At 38.0% G+C, this 22,532-nt stretch overlaps 2 protein-coding genes across 3 annotated transcripts in view; both read left to right on the top strand.

Moving 5' to 3' along the window:
• PRR16 (proline rich 16) overlaps positions 1 to 22,532 on the top strand; it is a 302,615-nt gene that overhangs the window by 181,454 nt on the left and 98,629 nt on the right. Inside the window, exons 2-3 of one of the 2 annotated variants that reach the window (XM_075179269.1) lie at positions 12,082 to 12,955; positions 13,643 to 13,730. In XM_075179269.1, the coding sequence (XP_075035370.1) occupies positions 12,082 to 12,831 (750 nt within the window). In that variant the 3' untranslated portion in view covers positions 12,832 to 12,955; positions 13,643 to 13,730. The remainder of the gene's footprint in view (positions 1 to 12,081; positions 12,956 to 13,642; positions 13,731 to 22,532) is intronic. The other variant, XM_075179277.1, reaches the window with a different exon arrangement.
• LOC142110479 (uncharacterized) lies at positions 4,077 to 5,508 on the top strand. Its single transcript, XM_075193768.1, has 2 exons — positions 4,077 to 4,392; positions 4,860 to 5,508. The coding sequence occupies exons 1-2, from the start codon at positions 4,077 to 4,079 to the stop codon at positions 5,330 to 5,332; spliced, it is 789 nt and encodes a 262-aa protein (XP_075049869.1). The 3' UTR covers positions 5,333 to 5,508.

Raw genomic sequence — 22,532 nt, 5'->3', positions numbered from 1 at the left:
TCATACTTATGTTTTTGCTAGTGGCTTACATCCATGTAGTTTTTAATACAAAGGTGATGCCGTGACAGTTATCACTATCATTCGGCAGTTATACCTGCCCTTTAGCTGGTGCAAATGATATGGCTAAGGAAACCATACTTTATAGAAATACCTAGATTAGTTTGGGGAAGGGGCACACAGGGTTGGTAGGAGAATGGGTAAGGGGAATATATTTTTATGGTCTACCTTATGGACTGTAAGATGTTTTATATACAGGCTCTCATGTAGCTATTAAACCAGTAAAGAATACATGTATCTGGGATTGACTCATCAACCTCACCTCTATCACAGTGTATCGATATGTACCTGCAGGATATAGTGAAGAAACAGCAGTGATATATAAGAGACACGACACAGATACTAAACCTATTAAACCAGGTGACGTGGTAGGATTACTAGTGACGTTCATGCTCTATACACGTGTACAGATCATGAACAGGGGATAAATAGCATAAGATATTTCCTAGAGAAGGTACAAGAATGGACAAAAGAACAAATTGAATTTAAAATTTATCATCAAAAGAACTGAGTTTATTCTAACTCATAATCACTTTTGATTCGAAGACGAACACTTTGTGCAGACAAGTGGAACAGCAATGGGGACCAAGTTTGCACCAAGTTATGCAAATCTATTTATGAGCATTTGGGAGGAGGAAACCATCTGGTCAAACTTCACTTTGTTTGCAAACTTGGTCCTCTTGAGGAGATTCATAGACGACATTCTATTAATCTGGAAAGGAAGTGAGAACTCCCTATTCAAATTCATCTTTGGGATGAACATGAAAGAGAGAAACGTGGAATTTGTCCCAACTATAAGTAAAGAGAGTCGTCTTTTTTTATTTTGAGATAATCATTGCGAACAACAAAATCGAAACACAGATGTATTTCAAACCAGTGGACTGCAATAGTTTTATATCGGTAACCATTCATTTTAGGAAACAAAGGAAGATTTTGAAAACTCATTTTTGTGTAAAAGGCTACAAAGAAGAAAAGGAATATGCAGCAATGGAAAAGTAGAGTAGAGAAATAGAGAAGAATTACTTTAATACAAGGAAAAGCAGACGCCAGGTAAAGGCATGCATATTGAAGAGAATATCTGTGTCCCATTTGTAACGCAATATTTGGATTCAGCAGGTGCAATTAAGAAAAACATAAAAAAATCATTGGCACCCTCTACGGAAGGATGAAGTTCTCTCTAGAGAACTACCAAGGACTAGCAGCAAATAGAACTTGCTGAGGGAAAGATTTACTTTTTCCCTTTAGATTATTTTGAGAACAGATAAGACATAAATCTTGAATTTCAACAGTTTTCTCCAATTTAGAAATGCACCTTTCAAAATTAATTATTAAATGAAATGAAAATTATTTCAAGAACCTAAAATATATCTATCTCTTGTCTCAACCTTAATTTACTTATGGTTAAAACAAACAACATCAAGCTTATAGTGAACAAAGAATGCGTCTCATAACACACTGGTCGGATGGGGTACCAAGAGGAAGCACCTCTAAAACTACAAAACAAGTGAAACTCTTAGATACTTAAAAAAAACTTTGCAAATAAAATGAATTTCTATTATTGTATGTATACAGTATTAGTAATGTTATTGTCGCTTCCCAAAGAGAAGGATATAGCACCTCCCCTACTTGACCACAATCTAAAGCAAACAAATGTGGTGCCAAAATCAATGAGTTAAAAAAAACCTGAAAATTAACATTGACACTTAAAGTGAATATGGCAGAAAAAATCCAAAGCTCTTGGTTTACACAAATTTAATATCAAATTTTTGAAAAAACAAATAACAAAGGACTTCACTAAATGCAAATAAAAAGAATAGAAAAGAAAAGGTACATAATTCCTTAATCACCTTTCAAAAACCACGTATGGTGTATGCACAAGCTATAAATATAGTGGTATATAAAATATATATATAGGTTGTTTTATGGAGGACCCTGTCTGAGACTTTCTTATTACATGATCTTTGCTAATAAACATAGTACTAGTACTGCTAGATGCTCCTGTTCAATAAATTGATTGTAGATCCAGGACTACTGCAGTAAAGCCGTGTACTTAAGTGACAAAGCAAAATAAATAAAACAACAAACAATATTCTGTTTAGCTGTCACCACATCAGCACGATGAGGTAGAGAAAGCAATGATTACATAATTCTTTTACTTTGCAAGTAAGGCACTGCCAGACAATATTGTTATTCCTTCTTTGCTCTCTCAATCATTCTTATAGTATCATAACATACATTTGTTTTGTAAAGTGTTTTGTGTTTGCTTGTTGTGTGTGTTCTCCCACCCATTTTTTGCCACTTGCTCTGCAATACAATATTGGTTTGCACAATATCACATATTTGCTAAAATGAGATAAATGGAAATCAACAATATCTGTCTTCAACACTGATTCTGCCACTGGCATACACACAATATCAGAAGGGTTTGTAACATAGTATTCTTGATGTGAATAGCTTTATTGTTCTTTGATTTATGTTTTCAGTATTATCATAAATTTATATTAAAATATATATTGGATGCTTAGATAATGTTTTGCTGATGCATTAATCATGTTACATTAATTATTAATGTAACATATTCAGGGGCAGGCTGGCATGAGGCGCAGAGGGGCATCTGCCATAATGGGCTACCTTGGACCGGGTCACTGGGCCACTTGGATTTTTTTCTTTTAAAATAGGCTGCTGAGTCGAGTCTTGCCCCCCGGGCTGAAATTTGACAGCCCTCCCCTGAACATATTCACCAATGGCACTCTGAAGTATAACTATTTTTAATAATGGTAGGTATGTATATGGTACACCTTTTCATTGAACTATAGCAGACAGTGCACTCCTGTTTTGCACCCTGCCTATCATATTGATACAGACATATATGTTCTTTACAACTTTACAATCTATATGGCTGTGATTCTGGTTAAAATAATTATTTGCTAGTTAACAAATTATATTGAATATTGTATTTCCTACTGTCAGTGCTGTAACGAGGGTGGTGCGGGCGGTGCCTTCGCCCCGGTCGCCCCGGGTGCAAGGCTACCTGCCTCCATACCTTCAGCCCTAAGAGAGAGAGATTTACTTACAACAGTTTGATGCTTCAGCCCTTAAGTCAGTTTGCGTTCCAAACTGTTGTAAGTAAATGTCTCTCTCTCTCTCTCTCTCTCTCTCTCTCTCTCATGTTTTAACTGCCTGTTTCACAATCTTGTGACAATCCTGTCTTCTAAACCATTTTGTATGTACTCACTAAAATTATTTTTAATCTTAACTAATGATATTTCTGCTAAAGTCAAACAAGTTGTCTGAGTTGCAAATTGTATAGAGTAAAAGCAAGAGAGTATAATTGTCATTAATACCCCATTTTATACTGCACCAAAATCCCGGATTTTTCCCGGGGCGAGCTCAAACGACCCGGGTCTTGGTGCAGTATGATTGGTACAAGTCCAAAATCCCGGGTCTAAAAACCCGGGTCTTCAACCCGGGATTTATCGAGGGGTAATTCCCGGGTCGGACCCGGGTCGCCTGCACTATGAATGGTGCAGCCCGGGTTTTTCAACCCGGGTTGCACAGAAAACATGCAGATTGGCTGTCTGCCTGTCTCTGGAGGAGGATGTCATTGTTGGAAGCCCGTGGAACATTGTAGAAGCTTTTTAGGAGAGATGGTGGATGGTGTTCTCAACCTAAAGCTGAAGCAGAAGCGTTTTTTTAGTGAGAAAATTGCTTTTAATAGTTTACAAAAACAGTGTTTATTTACAGCAATTATGACACACTGGATGGAGGAAGAGGTGCGTGAGCTGCTGAATGTCAGAGGGGAGGAAGAAATTAGAAGGCAAGTGACTGGGACTGTGAAGGATGCCACAGTGTACTACAACATCGCCAAAATACTCACACAACGTGGCATAAAGAGGACACAGCAACAAGTCCTGAACAAATTGAAGTCCCTGAAGAAGCAGTACACTAAAGTCCATGACCACAACAGGCGCAAAAGTGGCTCTGAAAGAATGGACTGGCCCTTTTATGACTAGTGCAATATGGTCTTTGGACATTCTCCTCTGACAAATCCAATTGCACTGTCATCTTCTAGCAATGTGGATGCGGCTATACCAACACCACCAGAGAGCACACAGACAAGCGAGACTGCAACGATAATAATAGAAGATTCTATTGAAGACACCCCAGAACTGGAGTGCTCTGCCACAACAGATGACACCAACATGTCTTGGGAGGAATTGAACGATTCACAGCCATTCCCTGCTGCGCAAGTTGTTATAGAGACTTTGCAAGAAACGCAGCCAGAACCAGTGCCGGTGTCAAAGTCTACGCCAGGTCCCAGTTTACGCTCCAACAGTAAGTATCTTTAATAATCTCACATAATAACCAACCTATATATACATACATTTATATCTACATAATTAGAAAAAAAATGAACTGTATAAACAAAAGTCCCAAAAACAGAGAACTATATCAACCGAAATGCAAGCCAAATACCAATAAACATATCTACATAACTTTAAAAAAAAATAAAAAATGTTTGAACATAACTGTCAAAAAAAGAGAAGTATATCAACATAAATGCAAACCAAACACCAATGTTTCTACATAACTTTAAAAAGAGAACTATATCAACAAAAAGCCCAAAAGACAAATATAATACACTCCAAAGTATTAAAACATTAACAAGCATATGTTGCAGTGCAAAACTACTGAGCAAGAGGGAGGAGGCCTCAAGCACATATCAGCTTACAACACTGCTTTTTTGTTCTGCCACATTATATATTCGAATGTATGTTTTACTGTGATCTTTCTACGTACAGTTTACAACGTTCCAAAAAAACGCAAAAGGCCCAACAAAATGGACCAAGCAACTAAAACAATGACAACTGTCATGATGGATCAACTGCGGGAGATGGACAGCACCATGAGGGAACACGAGAATACACAACTGCAGCATTTCATGGACAATGAGCGGGAACTGCAGGACTCTTTCCTCATGCAAATCATGAACATGCAGGAACGCGTGTTACGCGAAAATCGTGAGTGTATTATGGGATTCATGGACAGACTCCTCTCACGGGTGCAGGCGCCTCCTTCAAGTCCTTATTATTATGACGGACATTATCCTATGTACCAGCGGGGGCAACCCATGTTAGGCAACAATAACCCTCCAAACCCGGTACAGAATACACAACATGCTCAACCTATGGGTAACCCCAACATAGAATACCCACCGGGTTTTCCACTCCAAACCACTCCACCACCAGAAATGCCACAATATAGGCAATTGTAATAATCATGTTTTATGGTCAAATGTTTCACAGTTAATTGTTATCATGTATGTTACGTGTGATCTGGAATCACACCGTTAGCTTCTCATATAACGTGAAAAGCAAATTTGCACTTACTGTTTGGGCACATTTGTGTCTTCGGTTTACTACTTATGTATATATTTTATTTTTTTCTACATGCAAGTAAGCACTTTTATATTGTCATTTTATATTTTTTGTGAAGAGACATATGAGGAAATATGTACAAAACAAAATACAATATGTGAAATAAACATATATTTTTTATTTTTACATTTGTGTGGTACATTCAAACAAGTGAGGTCAAATTGGCAGTGAGGGTGGTCCTAATAAGTTCAGCAGAGGTATTGGTGCGCTCTCTTTCAAAAGTACTGGAGTCCACTGACAGCACTGGCATTTCAGATTCCTGCACATTCCACTCAGGTAGAAATTGCTCTTTTTGAATTTCACAAATGTTATGTAAAATACAGCAAGCAGCAACCACGTGGGGCATAAGCTTGGTGTCAATGTCAATGCGCTTCAATAGACAGCGCCAACGTCCTTTCAAGCGCCCAAAAGCATTTTCCACCACCATCCGAGCAGAGCTCTCTGACTGGTCCTGAGACAGGTGATGTTGCTGAGTGAACCCCTTCATCAGCCAGCGCCTTAAAGGGTAAGCAGCATCCCCAATAATGTGTACCGGTATTTCCACACCATTAACAAACGTAGATTTCTGTAAATAAAAACATGCAGTTTACGTCACCATGTTAAAAATATTGGTCAAATAATGCAGTACACTTGATACTATATGGTGAAAATGCATTTTGCAAGTGTTACATCTGTATATAAAAAGGGGCAGTAAATACATACAATATTGATAGCAAACAATAGTATATAAGCTTCAATTACAAAAACATCATACAATATTACACCTATATTTACCTCTCTAGGGAACAGCCAGCCATCTTGTCTTTCCTCAGCAATTTGGTAAAGGTCCGAATTTGCTAGAACTCTGGCGTCATGGGAACGTCCAGGCCACCCGATGAAAACATCTGTGAAACTAACATAAACTAACTAAAAACTAACTAACATAAGTCACATAAAAAAAACCATAAAAAATGCTTACCAATAGTTGTGGTCAACCACAGCCTGTAGAATGATGGAATGCCAGCCTTTACGGTTGTAGTAATCCGCATGGTTGTCTGTGGGGGCAATGATGGGGATGTGTGTCCCGTCTATGGCTCCAGCACACTGTGGAAACCCACGCTTCAGGAATCCTGCAATTGTATCATCCAGGCGCTGACCTTGCGGTAAGGAGATGAAGTGATGATACAGGGCTTCCAGCAATGCCGTGGTGACTTCATGCACTAGAGTGCACACCGTGGATATCCCCACTCCAAACAAGCAGGAGATTGTCCGGTATTCTCCAGGGGTAGCATACCACCACAACACAATAGAAAGGCACCTACATGGTGGAATAGGTTTCCCAAAGTTAGTGGCCTTCCTGGAAAGTGCTGGGGTAATAAGGTCCAGCACATAGTTAAATGTCCCACGTGACATTCTGAAGTGTTGCATCCACTGCTGTTCCTCAAACGCTTCCACAGTAGACCAGAAAGCTTCTCCGTGGCTACGCTCTCTGGCACGCATGGTTCGGTTACTGGCAGCACTGAATCTCAAAATTGAGACATTGCTGGCCCTGAGAAACGCTCTCCTCCTGCGCATATACAGACACCGAGTTTTCTTCTGTTGTGCCATAAACTTCGCCTTCCTCCTCCTGAACTGGGACTGTGCAAGAGTGCATATTGTCAGCAGCTGCAGCAAACTCTCATTTGCTGCATAAAACAGCAAAAAAATACTAGTAAACATGAACTCTGGGCTACACAAAAGTTAGTCGTCGCCCATGATGAAAAGTAATGTGGTAAACAATCACCACCCACTTTTGCATCATCTTTATGCGTCAACAAACCAGTCACCTTTCAATGACATCACCGCTTTTCAGCCAATGAAAAGTGCTCTGGTGATGACTCCCACAAATTGCCAGGGCACAGACTTGTGCAGTATGAATGGAGTCAACCCGGGAAATTCCCGGGTCCGAGGTGCAGTATGAATGGTGTTTCTGAGCTGGGACGGCTTCAAAAACCCGGGATATTGCAGGGGCGGCAGTATGAAAGTGGTATAATACACATAGTGCATTTTTTTCCCCGCACGGTAGCGCCATATGTAATATTTAGCAGTCAATTTACATATACTGGAGCTTTGCTCCAATGTTTGTTTGAGAGACAATGATAACATATCACAATATATTAAACTCACTTAAACCTACACATATTAACTGCATAAAATATTACAATACCTATCCAACCAGCCGGTTGTTCATTTATTGGAATCCCACCACTGTGTGTGTGTGTGCATATATATATATATATATATATATATATATATATATATATAATTATTTCAGTAAAGTGCTAGCCACACCCACATTAGGTTGGCCACACCCACTTTTCACATGCCACTCCCACTTAGATGGGGGGCGCCGGTGCCCTGTCTCGCCCAGGGCACCAAAATTTCTAGTTACAGCAATGCCTATTGTTGTCTGCAATGCAGAGATCTCTAGGCTTTGGAACCTACCCTCTTCCCAACACAAAATGACAAGAGGGGGATGTTTTCTAAAGGGTGCAAGATTCCAATAATGGAAAATGCATTTTTCCTCATTTTCAGGTTCCAAACTGAGCAGAAAATTCAAATTCAATTCATACTGAGTTTGGACTTATATTGCTTAATTTTGGAAATGTTGGAATCAATAGAAGATAACTTTTACATAAAGAGTCAAATAGATCAAAAGTTGAAGGGAGAAAGACAATTCTAGGATGTTTTCTAGAACAAAGGGACAAACTCTGAGATTGAAGGGAGAAAGGCTGAAAGGTCTCCAGGCAGTTTTAGTGGGTATTCAGTAAAATAATTCAAGAATGCAGGGGACAAACATATTGATATTGTTAACACTTAGCTAGAAAATATTAAGTAATAATACACAAATAACAAACTACCCGCAAATCCTCCCACCAATACATACATAAAAAACAAACAAAAACACAAATTACACAAAAAAAGAGCAGACTAGATGGACCTGTAGGTTCTATTCTGTCCTTAAATTTTATATTTTAAATTGATCTACAAATCCACTTAAAAACAGGGAATCCTGCAGATAGAGGCTGGTGAGGTGCAGATTTCACGGTGACACAGATCTAGTACTTCAACCAGGAAAAAAATATATAATTGTTTTTGCTTCCTAAAACCTTGTTGTGCCCCAGACAACTTGTTAGAGACTTGTTAAAGTCTATATCAAAACCTTACTAATGAATCATTGAGTTGTGTGCAGGCACTATTTCTGTAAAAGATGACAAGAGTCATTAAAATTCTTTCGCTACTTTCTACAACTACTTTTTTGTCTTATAGTACCTATTGAATAGTTGTCTGTGCAATGCTATATTCAGTTCTTTTCACTGTTAGCACATTAGCACGTTGTATGTTTTGTATATTGCTTTGTCTTTGTTTAGTATTACTGGAAGACTATTATGTGACTGTGCATAAGCTATATAAAAATTTGGTGGGAGAGTAGTAAATTATACATACAGTTTTTATGTTTGTAGTTCTATTGTGTGGAGTTTGTATGTTCTCCCTGTGTTTGCGTGGGTTTCCTCCGGGTGCTCCGGTTTCCTCCCACACTCCAAAAAACATACTGGTAGGTTAATTGGCTGCAATCAAAAATTGACCCTGGTCTCTCCCTCTCTCTGTCTGTCTGTCTGTCTGTGAGTGTGTGTCTATAGTAGGGAATTTAGACTGTAAGCTCCAATGGGGCAGGGACTGATGTGAATGAGTTCTTTGTACAGCGCTGCGGAATTAGTGGCGCTATATAAATAAATGATGATGATGGGGATGATATTCTTATGGTGCTTTCTGATAAAAAAATAAATAGAATTCATAAAGGTATATATGACCTGATTATATGATGGGAAACATTTTACTCTGGTTCTTACATATGTGTATGCAATCAAAATTGAGTGTGCCACAGTATAGAAAATCTGAAAATAACATCTAAAAATATGTCTTTAATAAACTTTTAATTGTTGAATATTTTCCTTTTGAGCAATAATGAATCAATCGGGTCATTTATGGAACAGACAAAAAGTAAAGAAATAAATGGAAAAAAAAAATGTCTACTATCACTTTTGCCACATCCCCATCATTAATTTCTATTTAATTTCAAGTTTTACAATGTCATCCTGAGGGAATAAAGCTGTAAGCACTTCCATCCCCAACCGATAACCCTTGGCAACCCCCATTAAGGTATTCTTTCCATCTCTTAAAGCTTAAATATATTGCTTCAAAGCAGAAATATTTACTGGATAGGAACAAATGGTAGGAATGATACACAAAAATGGAAATGCAACCATTCCTTTAATTAATATTTGGCTGACAGAGGAAGAAGTCCAAAGGCGACTGAATAAAATTAAAATAAATAAAGCTCCAGGTCCAGATGGCATACACCCAAGGGTTCTTATGGAGCTAAACTCAGAAATAGCTAGACCGCTATTCTTAATTTTCATAGATTCAATTTCATCTGGCTGAGTACCTAGGGATTAGCAAATAGCAGATGTGATGCCATTGATTAAAAAGGGAATGAGATCACAACCAGGGAATTATAGAGCTGTAAACCCAACATCAATAGTGGGGAAACTACTGGAATGTATGTTAAGGGATGTTTTCAGGATTACTTGGTGCGTAATAAGATTATTAATGGAAATCAGCATGGATTTGTGAGGAATAGGTCATGTCAAACTAATCTAATTAGTTTCTATGAGGAAGTTAGTGGAAACTTAGACCAAGATAGTACAGTAGATATGGTCTACTTCGATTTTGGAAAGGCCTTTGAAACAGTTCCACACAAGAGATTGATTTACAAAGTAAGGGAACTGGGTCTAGGAAACAACATTTGTACTTGGGTCGAAAACTGGTTGGAGAATAGGGAACAGAGAGTTGTGATAAATGGATCATTTTCTAATTAGTCACAAGTTTTAAGTGGTGTACCTCAAGGTTCCATATTGGGGCCACTCCTTTCTAATTTATTTATTAATGACCTTGGTGATGGTTTAGAGAGCAAAGTTTCCATTTTGCAAACTCTATAAGATAATAAAATCAGAGCAAGATGTAGTTTCTCTGAAGATGGACTTAAATAAACTAGATGATTGGGCGGCCAAATGGAAGATGACGTTTAACATATATAAATGTAAGGTTATGCACATAGGGATCAAAAACAAGCACGCAATCTATAAATTAAATTGGATACATTTAGGGGAAATCTAAAATGGAAAGGATTTGGGAGTGCTCATAGACAGTAGACTTAGCAATAGCGCTCAATGTCAAGCAACGGCTGCAAGGGCCAATAAAGTATTGGCATGCATAAAAAGGGGCATAGATGCAATGGAAGTGTAATTATGTCACTATGTAAATCATTGGTAAGACCTCACCTTGAATAGGGAGTACAGCTCTGCACACCACTCCATAAAAAAGACATTTTGGAACTAGAAAAGGTTCAGAGAAGGGCGACAAAATTGATAAATTCATTAAGTTATGAAAAATGGTTAGACAGTTTAGGCATGTTTACTTAGGAAAAAGGCGTCTAAGAGAGGACATGACATTAAGGGTCAATACAGAGAACTTTCTTGGGAACTTTTTTATGCCAAGGACTGTACATAGGACACTCACCCCCTAAGGTTAGAAGAGAAGAAGATTCACAACCAGCGAAGGAAGGGGTTCTTTACAGTAAGGACAGTCAAAATATGGAATGAAAAGGGTAACCAGGGTTACAACCGTTAATTAAAATAAAGGACAGTAGTGGATCCAGGGAGAAATAGGACTGCAATATTGGGTCTGGAGGGATTTTTCTCAATTAAAACAGATTGACGGTTGCTTTATCTGGATCAATTTCAAGTATAAGAGACGGATTGCAGGAGATTAAATTAGATTGAATTTGATGGACTGTCGTCTTTTTTCAACCCCATCAACTATGTTATTATGTATGTAGAAGTCTTGTATTTCATGTGGGTGCAATAAAAGGCACATGAATGATGCATACCTGACAACTTCAAAATTTGCAATCCGGAGAGTGGCAAGTGCAAGAGGGGGCATACCTTCCAAATCATGTAATTTTGGTCCTGACCCCACATTGAAATGCCATGATTGTGTCATTATGCCAAAGAGGGATGGGCCAAAATTATTCAGTTTGTGACCAAATGCGAAGATGTAACTGAAGTTTGTGAGTCTCCGGACAGTGTAGGAGAATAGGCAAATATGGAATAATATATCACCTGAATCCATCCAGCTCTTCACAATAGAAGGTGCGAAAATTATTACCCCAAGTCGCCACAATAGTAAGTCGCTAATCCAATGCGTTTACAGTGACATTTATATAAAAAGAGGCACAAAATGCCTCAAAATGACATTTGTGCTGCAAACCTGCATTTTGCAGTTTTATAGCTTAACTGATTCATGTGACATGTAGTTATCCGTGGGTTTGTCACACCAAGATTGTTACAAAGATAAAATAAGCTATTTTTTATTCCTGCTATAACTCAGACGTTTTGCCCTGAACCAGTTCAAGAACAAAAATCTATTTTAATGCAAGTTGTTAGGAGGCAATGTTTATTTATATTGTGATGGTTATTAAATAATAATTGTAACTTATTATTTCCAGGTGGTTGACCAAATTGACACTTTAACTTCAGATCTGCCGCTGGAAGATGAGATGACAGACAGCTCAAAGACAGACACATTGAACAGCAGCTCTAGCAGCACAACAGCTTCCAGCTTAGACAAGATTAAAGTTCGAGCCAATGCACCTTTAATAAATCCACCTGCACACCCATCAGCTGTCCTGACCGTACTCAGGAAGCCCAATCCACCACCGCCACCTCCACGGTTAACACCAGTGAAATTTGAAGAAACGCAAAGGTTAATTAACTCGGCCAACACTGGAAAGAATAATGGAATGTTGCTTCGAAATGGAGGTTTGTCTGTGGGGCCTGTCAAACTTCCTAATGGTGACAGATGTGCAATTCATAATATCAAAACAGATAAAATGACAGGGCAGCAGATGACACACAGACCAGAAAAGGAAAGATGTTCTCAGGCTTCAACAAGAGAACGTGTACGCTTTAGTGAAAATGTTCTATACCACGGCTACTGTCCGGACTGTGATGTTCGATCGGAAGTGAAAAATAAAGATGTACATCTACATGGGGAACCTGTTCATTTGAAAGGAAAACTCCCCCATCACTGTCCTTTACCGCCTCCATCCACACCATCTTTTCCTATTGAAAATGGTGGCCTAGGAATCACTAATAGTGGCTGTCATCCTCCTTTAAAACCTGGAAACCAGCCTCCGCCAACTGCGCCAAAACCTCAAAAAACTATACTGAGGAAATCAACCACTACAACTGTGTGATATTTTTTTTACATTTAGATTTTTGTTATATTATATAATAAATATTTGATAATGAGCACTTTAAAGCAATAAAAAGCCCAGATACAACCCTCTTTATCTCCAGGAGTGGCATAGCAATCACTTGGTAAGTGTATTTTTTGAACATTTATTATGCAGTCTGTATGTTTGTTATATACGAAAATCACCATTCAAAATAAAACCTAGTAGTTTTCATCTGGATAAACACATTAAATGCTTACTAAGTCTCTTAGACAGTTTAAATAAATAAAACAAATATGCCAATAACAAAGGTGTTTTTTAATGAAATTATTAAACCAACATTGCTCACCATACACAGTAGTGGTATTCAGCATTAATTCCAGAAATATGGCTTATCCACGAGAGAACACATCCTCTAAATAACTCAAACTCAATATTTTGCTTTTATCATTTCAAAAGACCACTAAACCTAAAATAGATGTCGCCTTATGTAAAAGAACTACTAATGAGATTCACAAACACATAAGGTAAAGTCCCCATGTCTTGAAAGACAGTTCACATCAAATTTAAATTGTGATGCTGTCTGCAGAGCCATTTAATGGAATTACTTACTGTGTGTAGGAAAATTTATTCCCCTTCATTCACACTTTATCTTAGATATCTTTATTACTGATAAGCTCCTGATACCTTCTAAAGGAAAATTTTGAATGATGTTAGTAGCTCTATTATATATTGCTAACTTTAGGTCTTTTAAATGCTGCTCTGATGGCATCATTGCAAAATGGCCATTAAATAACCGTAATACAATTGTTTGTTACCACTTACCTTTTAGAGAGCATATTGTATGGGAACATACCTAAATGGACCCAGGAGATATACTACATTGGCTACGTGGACCCCTTACTGAATACGACTGTATGGTGAGCAAATCATCGACTTTTTGGTTCCTACTTATTGGTAGATTTGTTTTACTATTTATATATTTGTTTTTGCGTTTTTATATTATAATATTTTTATTTTTATGTGCATACCCAAATGTGTGATACTTTTTTTGTCATTGAAGATTCTTTATAGAAAAGGGTGAAAACATTTTGGTATCACACATCCCTTAGTCTAGGTGGATCAAGGATCATACAATGCAGGCTGAACAGAAAAATGCAGTTGGGGGTGATATCTGAGCAGTACTTCAATTACTGTATATCAGCTACTGGATATACTACGTCTACATACCCTTATTAAAATTGCAGGTTTGATGTAAAGCCTAAAATCTATATAAATCACGTCAGACCCTTTTCCCCTTTAATGTGACCTTACAATCAACACAATTTAAGTGAAAAACAAATAGACCATTTTTTTTAAAATATAAGCTAAAATAAAAAAAAATGGTTACATAGGTGTGCATACCCTTTCATAATGAGAATATAGCTGTGTTCAAAGTTAACCAATCACATTCAAAAAAATGTAATTAGCATAATTGTAACTACCCCAAATAAAGATCAGCTGCTCCTGTAGGATCTCCTTACAGTTTTCTTGGATGCATCCTACTGGGATAGCCATGGTCCACAAGGTGCTTTCAGAACATCTACAGGATCTCATTGTTGAAAGATATCAATCGGGAGAGGTTATAAAAGAATTTCAAAGATATTACATCCACCATGGAACACTGAGACTATCATCAATGAAAGGAGAGAAAATGTGGCACAACAGGGACATAGCCAAGACCAGGAGACCAGGACGTCCATCCAAAGTTGATGGCAGCACAAAGAGAAAGCTCATTAGAGAGGCTACCAAGAGGCCTACGGCAACATTAAAGGAGCTACAGGAATTTCTGTCAAGAACTGGTCACTCACTACAAGTAACAGCAATGTCCCGTATTCTGCACATGTCAGGGCTATGGCGTAGGATGGTATGACAGAAACATCCAAGACCGTCTTAATCTTGAAGCAAAAATAAATGCAATCAACCAAACCATGGGATAAATTGTCTTATGGTATTATGGGAACAAACTTAAACATATTGGCCTTAATTCTAAAAGATATGTTTGGCACAAATACAACATTACCCAAAGAACATCATGCCTAATGCTTCTCTTCAGCTAAGATAGGAGCTTTAATGAGGATAGAGGGCATGATAATAAATGGCTCCAAAAATCAAGATATGTTTAGCTGAACATGAAAATGAATTTCGCTTTCTACTGTGATAATGATTGAAAGCACACTTCTAAGTCAACCAGGGAATGGCTTAAGAAAAGGAGGATCAATGTCTTGGAATGGTCCAGTCAAAGCCCAGACCTCAATTAAAACCTGTGGAATGAACTAAAGAGTGCTGTGCACATGAGAACCCCATGCAGTTTAATGGACCTTGAACTTTTGTGCCAGGAAAAGTGAGATAGAATTGCAAAGTTCGGGTGTAGAAAGTTGATAAAGACTTATTCAAAAAGACTAACTGCTGTAATAAAAGCAAACAGTTGCTTCCTCGAGGTTTAGATTAGGGATGTGCGCTCTTATGCAACCGTGGTATTGTAGTTTTTTTATTTTCACTTCTTTTTGATAACGTTTTTCTATTTGTTTTTCACTTGAATTATGCCGGTTATATGGCCACATTAAAGATGGGAAAAGGTCTGACATGTTTCAGCTTGATTTTGAGAATTACATCACAAACACCTGCAATTTGAATTAGAGTATGTATTCAATGTATGTATTAAAACAAATAATTAACTGGTAGCAGATTTCCTTTACTGGTGCTTGCACTTCATTAAACAGCTTTTTACTTCTGCTATCTACAACCTGAGATAAGACAGTCTTCAGCTGATTAATCAAGGAACGCAAAGTGATCATATTGTGCGTTTGTTTTAAAAACGCACATGTATCGGAGATATGCACAACTGCACACAGACTGAGATGTATCTCTCTGTCATACCTTTTATGAGTAAAGAGGTAGAATGGGGTAGGGAAGGGAAGGGGATGTGCTGCCGTAGCCCAAGTACAGGTAGGGTAGAAAGCAGGAGCAGATACACCTCTTAGGAGCCGTTTCAGCTGCACCTGCTTCCACCCTGGTGGAAGATCCGTGCTGATGATTATGATCATCAGCATAAAACTTACATGGTCTTTGAAAAATAAAAAAAATAACTAAAGATAAACAAAAATGAATGTCATAAAAAAAAAATAGCCATATGTATCTTAGCAATTAATATACATCTTTAAAACCATACTTGCCTATTGTCCCGGAATTCTCAGAAGGTTTGAGAAGTCCTCCCGGACTCCTAGAAGAGTCAGCATCTCAATGATGCAATTCGTGCAATCAGTCGCCACTTTGCAATGGCATGAATTTCTGTATTTTATAGCAAGGAGCGGAGCCATGTCCCCTCCTGCACTTATCACCCGTCCCGATCTCTCTGGGAGTCGGCCAGTATGTTTAAAGGAACCTAATTTACACTTACGTTTTAAGCGTAAATTGCATTGAACTCTACATAAGATCCACAGTGGTGTCTGTGTGTTTTTATTTGGAGTGCAGACAGGACACATTTTAAAATATAAACATTGTCCCCTATAAGACCTACAAATCTTCCTGTGTTTAAAATGTATATTGTGTACTAAATGTTTGTTTTTGTATACCAGCAATACTATAGTAAATAGATTAATAAAATAAATAGTTATGGTGACATGCCATCGCTATAGTGATTTCCCCCTGCAAATTTCTGCAACATCCATTTCTAGTGTTATAAATTTCATCATATTGACTGCTCTACCATAGAACTAAAGTTGTTCTAGTAATGTTTAATGAATTGTAGGGTTCCATAAATCTCTCCATGAGTATTGCTTACTTGGTCAGATGAGTTATGTTATGGCTATTATCTTTCATTTTTCCACTGCAGACACAGTTATCCAGTGTAAAGAATATATGATGTCATACTATAAGAAAGATAATGTCAATGTAAAATGCATTTACCTGGGGTGAAAGGAAGACTGTAATGCAGCATACTCACATGAATATTATAAAAAAATCTTTATATTACACCAAATATGGTCATTTATTATTATGAAGATTGCTTCAAGTAATTCTGATAAAATACCACATCGTGCCTTGTTAGCTGTAAAATGTTCAGTTCTCTTGACTCAAACCCATAGCATCAGTGTGTCACAGTTTCTATGGCTCAGTGTTATAATACATAACAATAAATGATTTATCTCTGAAAATGCCCAATGTTTGCTTTGATATAAACCGATTCAATGTGTGCGGTTTTCGTGCATTCAGGATGGCCTCAGAGCACTTTTGTAACAGCTAACTGGAACCTATCTACAGTGCATTCACCATTTAAAGACTTTCACCCAAGCCATCCCTGGTATTCACTGGCTATCATCCTCTACGAACTGCCTGAGCCAACACTACCTATAAAGATTTAATGATGGCATAAAAATTGTCATCGATCCCTGCAAGTATTGTGAGTCATCACTTTCACCTAGATCAGCTAATGTTTAAGGGACAAAAGCCCAGCCCTAGTGAGCCACCACACACCAAGGGGCTTAACCTCTGTGCCTCCATGCCTGAAAAAGAAAAAAAAAGAAAAAACACTAGCCACCATCAAAGACCAAATGCCTGCGTGCATGGACTGTCCTCCTACTACAACTTCAACCTCCATGAATGTTGCAAGGAGAACTATTAATATAGTATTATGATCTATTCTTTTGTCATACATTCAAATACTGATGTTGGGTGATACAATTTGAGACGATAGAGGGACCTTCCAACCACAGATGTTTAATGTGATGCAATTGCTACACAAAACACAAACTGCAAATCAATGCTTAGGAATGAATGTGCGTATCTAATTTTTCTAGACTATATATGAAGGATTTGTGGCCACACACACCACTGCGACCCACTCCACCATTAACCCATAAAATAAAGCCAACTACACAATTCATGTCTGTACCAACTTGCTCTTACTATTCATCTGAACAATACAATGTCTGCTAGTGGAAGCCGATGTCCATTAATCATTGATTCAGAAGAAATAAAATCTGTGCGTTTAATGCGATTAATCTGAACCCCATGTACACCTACTGGAGATGGGATGAGCAATAGCACTGTACAATATTTCTAGGATTTTACTGGTGTGATCTGTCTAGTAGATGTACAGATGCACTCTGACTTAGTATAAATCCATCCCATTTTGTAGAGAAAATTTCCAAAGAATTCAACAAACAAAGCAAAGAGACACCACTGGGCTGTTTATTGCCCCAATAAGCCTTCCAAAGGATTAGAAAACGTTACCGAGACAACCCTACTTTACATTCTGGTCTGATCACCTAGTGGATGTGTGTTTAATTGTGAGCGCACAAACTCTACATTTTCCCAATGTAGTGAAAATACCTATAAAAGAGTCCTAGCATATAACCGCTTTACTGCTACTGCACATTTTGGCACCCATTAAGTGACAACATTTACATTTGATGTATTGCTTTGTGACTTCCATTGAAATGTTAACCTAAACTCTGCCCCTATCATAATTAATGGAGTTGCAGATCCTGAGAATCACTTACATCTGTGTATTACGTATGTAATATGATTTATCCACTACTTTATCCACCATACTCTGTTAGCTGAGCCAACTAATTACTCTGTGGCCACTTAGGAGAGCATAAAAAAACAAACTCAGGCACAAGATAATAAAACTAAGAAGTTTCCTGCTAAATGACATCTTAACTGTGTCCCGTATGTTGACATATTGACAGCTATCTGTACCTACTTCTTTAATCTGTCCCAAGAGAAAGGGTACAAAACAGCTATACTTAATAGCCATATGTAGAAAACCTTCTTGGCCAGAATTGCTTTCAATGTGTATACCCAGTTTGTACACCTAATAATTTAATTGATAACCCATATACAGTATCCACTTTTTGAGACTATATACTGTCATATTCCTGACAGGTATCATCCCTTACAGATCTCCTAAGTGTCCCCAGTTTTACACACTGTTGAAACCATGTCAAGACCTATGACACCAATACAATAAATTAGAGGATACATAACTTAACCCCCTCATCGCTTGTAATTTTCTTACCGTATGCCAGAAATATATATGCAGATATTCCATACATATAATCTCCATAGCAAAGGCATCAATCGACTGTGTGGCAGCATCCAGCGGCACACTAGATTTCGAAGCAAAAAAATATAATTTCTACCGGATCATCTGAAAGGACATGTTTATTCGCTTCTTAATTAAATAGAAAATAACAGCTAATGTTATAGTTAGCATATATACTTGTAAATTGACTAAATGCCTATAGCTGTTTCAACGTGATCCTGCACAATCCGAATCCCATTAATAAGACTACCCATACCTGGCGCTCAATGCTAGCCACCAGAAGAATCCAGCATTATTTGTCAAACACTTCCATATTACCTTACCTAAAGAGACCCTTGTGGCACTAATGTAATTTTCCAATGCAAAGACATCCAATACTAAGAGAATAAGTTGATATTGATATGATTCTTTTTTTATTAATTGCATGTGATTGCCACAAACATGTGTCAGCTATCTATACCATGCAACTAAGAATCTTACATAGACCCCTCTCCCTTTACCAGACATATAATGTAAATACCACATGGCAGCTCAGGGCAGCAGACAGAGTTTGATGTAATCCATGCCAACCATAGCAGGGGTGCACGCAGGATTGTCGGGGGGGGTTTTCCCCCCCATACCAAAAAAAAACAAAAAACAAACAAACCGCGAGAGAGCTCCGTTTCAGCAGCGCTGTCCTATACAGCAGCCGCGGCGCTGTCAAAGAAGCGTCCACGGCAGTGCTGTATACTACAGTGCCGCTATGGTGGGCACATAGTTAGCAGAATGGGGGGGGGTTCTGGAGACCCAGAAACCCCCCCCTGCGTGCGCCACTGCATAGGATACACAACAGAAAGTTCAACCCTCTGAGCCTACACAAATTGTTACCCGTGCTAGCCCTCTGTCCAAGCCTTCCACTTGCAAGCACCTATAATGCAACAACGTTTCATCCTCATGCCTTAATCATCTAATCATCTGTTCTCCTAATTGTTTGCACCATTGGCTACTGCACTATTCTATTCACCATCCTATCATTTGTCAGTGAATTAATCGCAGGCCCAAATTTGACACACCTGCATGCAATATAAATTCCATGTACTATAAATTCCTATACTATGAATTCCTGTCATGTTTGCCCATAATTCACCTGTGATATAAATCCCTGTACTATTGGATATATTATCAATTGCCCAAATGTCTGAAGATTGATAGCATATGCTCTAAAGCCTTGTACTTATAATAGCTATACTACTAATAGACCATATACAATTAATTGCCCTATTGCTTAAACAGAAATATAAATTCCCTGCATCCAATATTACTATGCTAGTAATTGTTCATACAGATTAATCACAAATAGCATGTCATATATTGTAGATACCTGATCATAGTGGCACATACTTTTATATGCCCTTATTGTTTTGAAGTAAAGCAGCATATGATATAAATCCCTATGCTAAATTGCCTGCACTATTAATTGTCCATACAGTTATGTACATAGGATGTGCCACAAATTCCCTGTGTTATAATTATACTCACTGTCAGGTATCAGTACAGTCCAAAACCACATAGTAGGCGATATCAATCTGTGCACTACAGTTGCATAAATTAATAACTGCCAGCTTAAAAATAACAGCATATGACAAAAATCCCTGCGCTCCAATTGCATACCTTGCTCACTGCCAGCCCTAATATAAATATAACATATATAAGGAACATGTGACAAAAATCTCTGCCCTGCAATTGATGTATTACTAATGGCCAACACTGTCTAATATTCATAACATGTGACATAAATAACTGAACTGCAAGAACCTATTACTAATTGCCAGCACTATAATAGCTCTTGCTAAATGCCAGCTTCTTATCTATGGCCTATCCTGATTTTATCCTAATGGGTGATGACTGCCTCGACCACACTGTTTTCTGGCTGGCAGCAAAGAAGAAGTTGGGCGGTATATGTATGCCATCGATATTATCACAGTGCCAGGATGTGATGTCGCTCCCTTGGTCCGCTGACTGCTCACACTAGCAACTCTTTGTATTCCTAATAACTCAGGAGGTCTGATGTGTTCACATACAAGGCCAATTAGACCTGCTAGCCTGAGCAGAGAGCAGTGGTGGACCCGGGGCAAGGTTCCACTGTGCAGTCATGGCCCGGGGCAAGGTTCCACTCTGCATTCATGGCCCGCTCACTGACTTTCACTGTTGTATTAATGCTTCATTGCACATGAAGAACTTAGCAAAAGTCAGCAATAAAAAAGTCAGTAATAATGGCTACAACAGTCAAAACAGAGTCCTGGTTGTTTCTTAGTAACTGGGTTATTGTGTTTTAAACATATCTGCAAATCTACTTGGACGCTCATCTTGAGCTAGAATTAAGGATGAGAGAAAATGCTTTCTTTCATTACTTACAGAAAGCACAGATTCAAGGGAATAATTTATAAGCATTTATGTCTTTCAAAGAAGCATGCATCAGCATGCAAAGTGATGTCTATTGTAAATTACAACACATGAAACACTTTGTACTTTATTTAATCTGAAAATAAGTATGCTGCAGAGGTAAAACTGCATCAAATTTTATGAAGCAATTCACATTATGCAACAGCACACAAGACCATTACTTTCTAGGATACATTACAATCTTATGTGTAAGTGCATATTTTTGTTTAGTTCTGCCTACATAATTATTCATGAACTCAAGTCTATAGTATAGATTAATTGCCACACTGTAATTCTTGCTGCACTTTTGTTTAGTAGCAAATCTTTTTATACGCTATGCAAAATGTAAAGTGACATGTAGCTTTTTGTTGCTATACATGTTACATTTTCTGTGGTTAGCGTGAAAAAGTTTGCTACATTATGTGATATGCAAAAATACAGCTTAGCTTGGATGATATTTTGTGAGATCTAGTCCTATCACCTGTTAGCAAAAGCTTGAAACTTAAATTTTGTAATATTTACAGATTACTAATTGGTGTTCTGGTACTTGGTTTCTCTCACATCCTAGACAGCTAGCAGCAGTTCTGCAGAAAATTTGTGGAAAAGGAAGGTAAATGTTTGACGATCTACTGGGCAACCATCTGTGTTCAGCTGCTGGATAAAATTAACTGTAATAGCTCTTTGGCTGTTGAGTTCACTGATCCAAAATGTCAGTGTCCTGGACTACGTATCTGAGTCGTAAAGGTTGTGGTGGAGGTTGTCTATATAATTATCCCTGGGGCAAAGGAGATTCCACCTCCTGCACTACCTGGATTTATTGCTTCTCCTTTCTCGTTACTTACCCCATCTAATACCCATTGTTCCACAGCTCTAACATCACTCTACCATTCACAGACTCACTTTACCTTATCTATTTCACCTACTTCCACCACATTTCTCTCCAAACCATTCTTCTCTCTCCAACATCCTTTTACTCACTATTATGTAGTTATTTTCTACTGACTAATTTCCTTCTTCATTGCTTATTTATACCCATCTCACTCACCAACACAAGAAGAAACAAACCTTACACCCTCCCATGCCTTATATCTTGCTCTGTTCCCTCTCAAGACTGCTACAATTCCCACTATCTGCTCTAACTCTTTCCACACCAAAACTTCCAATTTGTCTTGTACTTCCAATCCTTCCAACCTTAGCCACATATCTCCAC

This window comes from Mixophyes fleayi, chromosome 1 (assembly GCF_038048845.1).
Source record: "Mixophyes fleayi isolate aMixFle1 chromosome 1, aMixFle1.hap1, whole genome shotgun sequence".
NCBI classification, from domain to species: domain Eukaryota; kingdom Metazoa; phylum Chordata; class Amphibia; order Anura; family Limnodynastidae; genus Mixophyes; species Mixophyes fleayi.
The sequence above is the reverse complement of the archived record's forward strand: the minus strand, read 5'-3'. Positions and strand labels throughout refer to the sequence as shown.

Excerpts from the sequence above, each read along its gene's own strand:
- LOC142110479 (XM_075193768.1), top strand. The coding sequence starts at position 4,077 with ATGGTCTTTGGACATTCTCCTCTGACAAATCCAATTGCACTGTCATCT. Across the intron at positions 4,393-4,859 it reads TCCCAGTTTACGCTCCAACA|TTTACAACGTTCCAAAAAAA; the intron begins GTAAGTATCTTT and ends TTCTACGTACAG.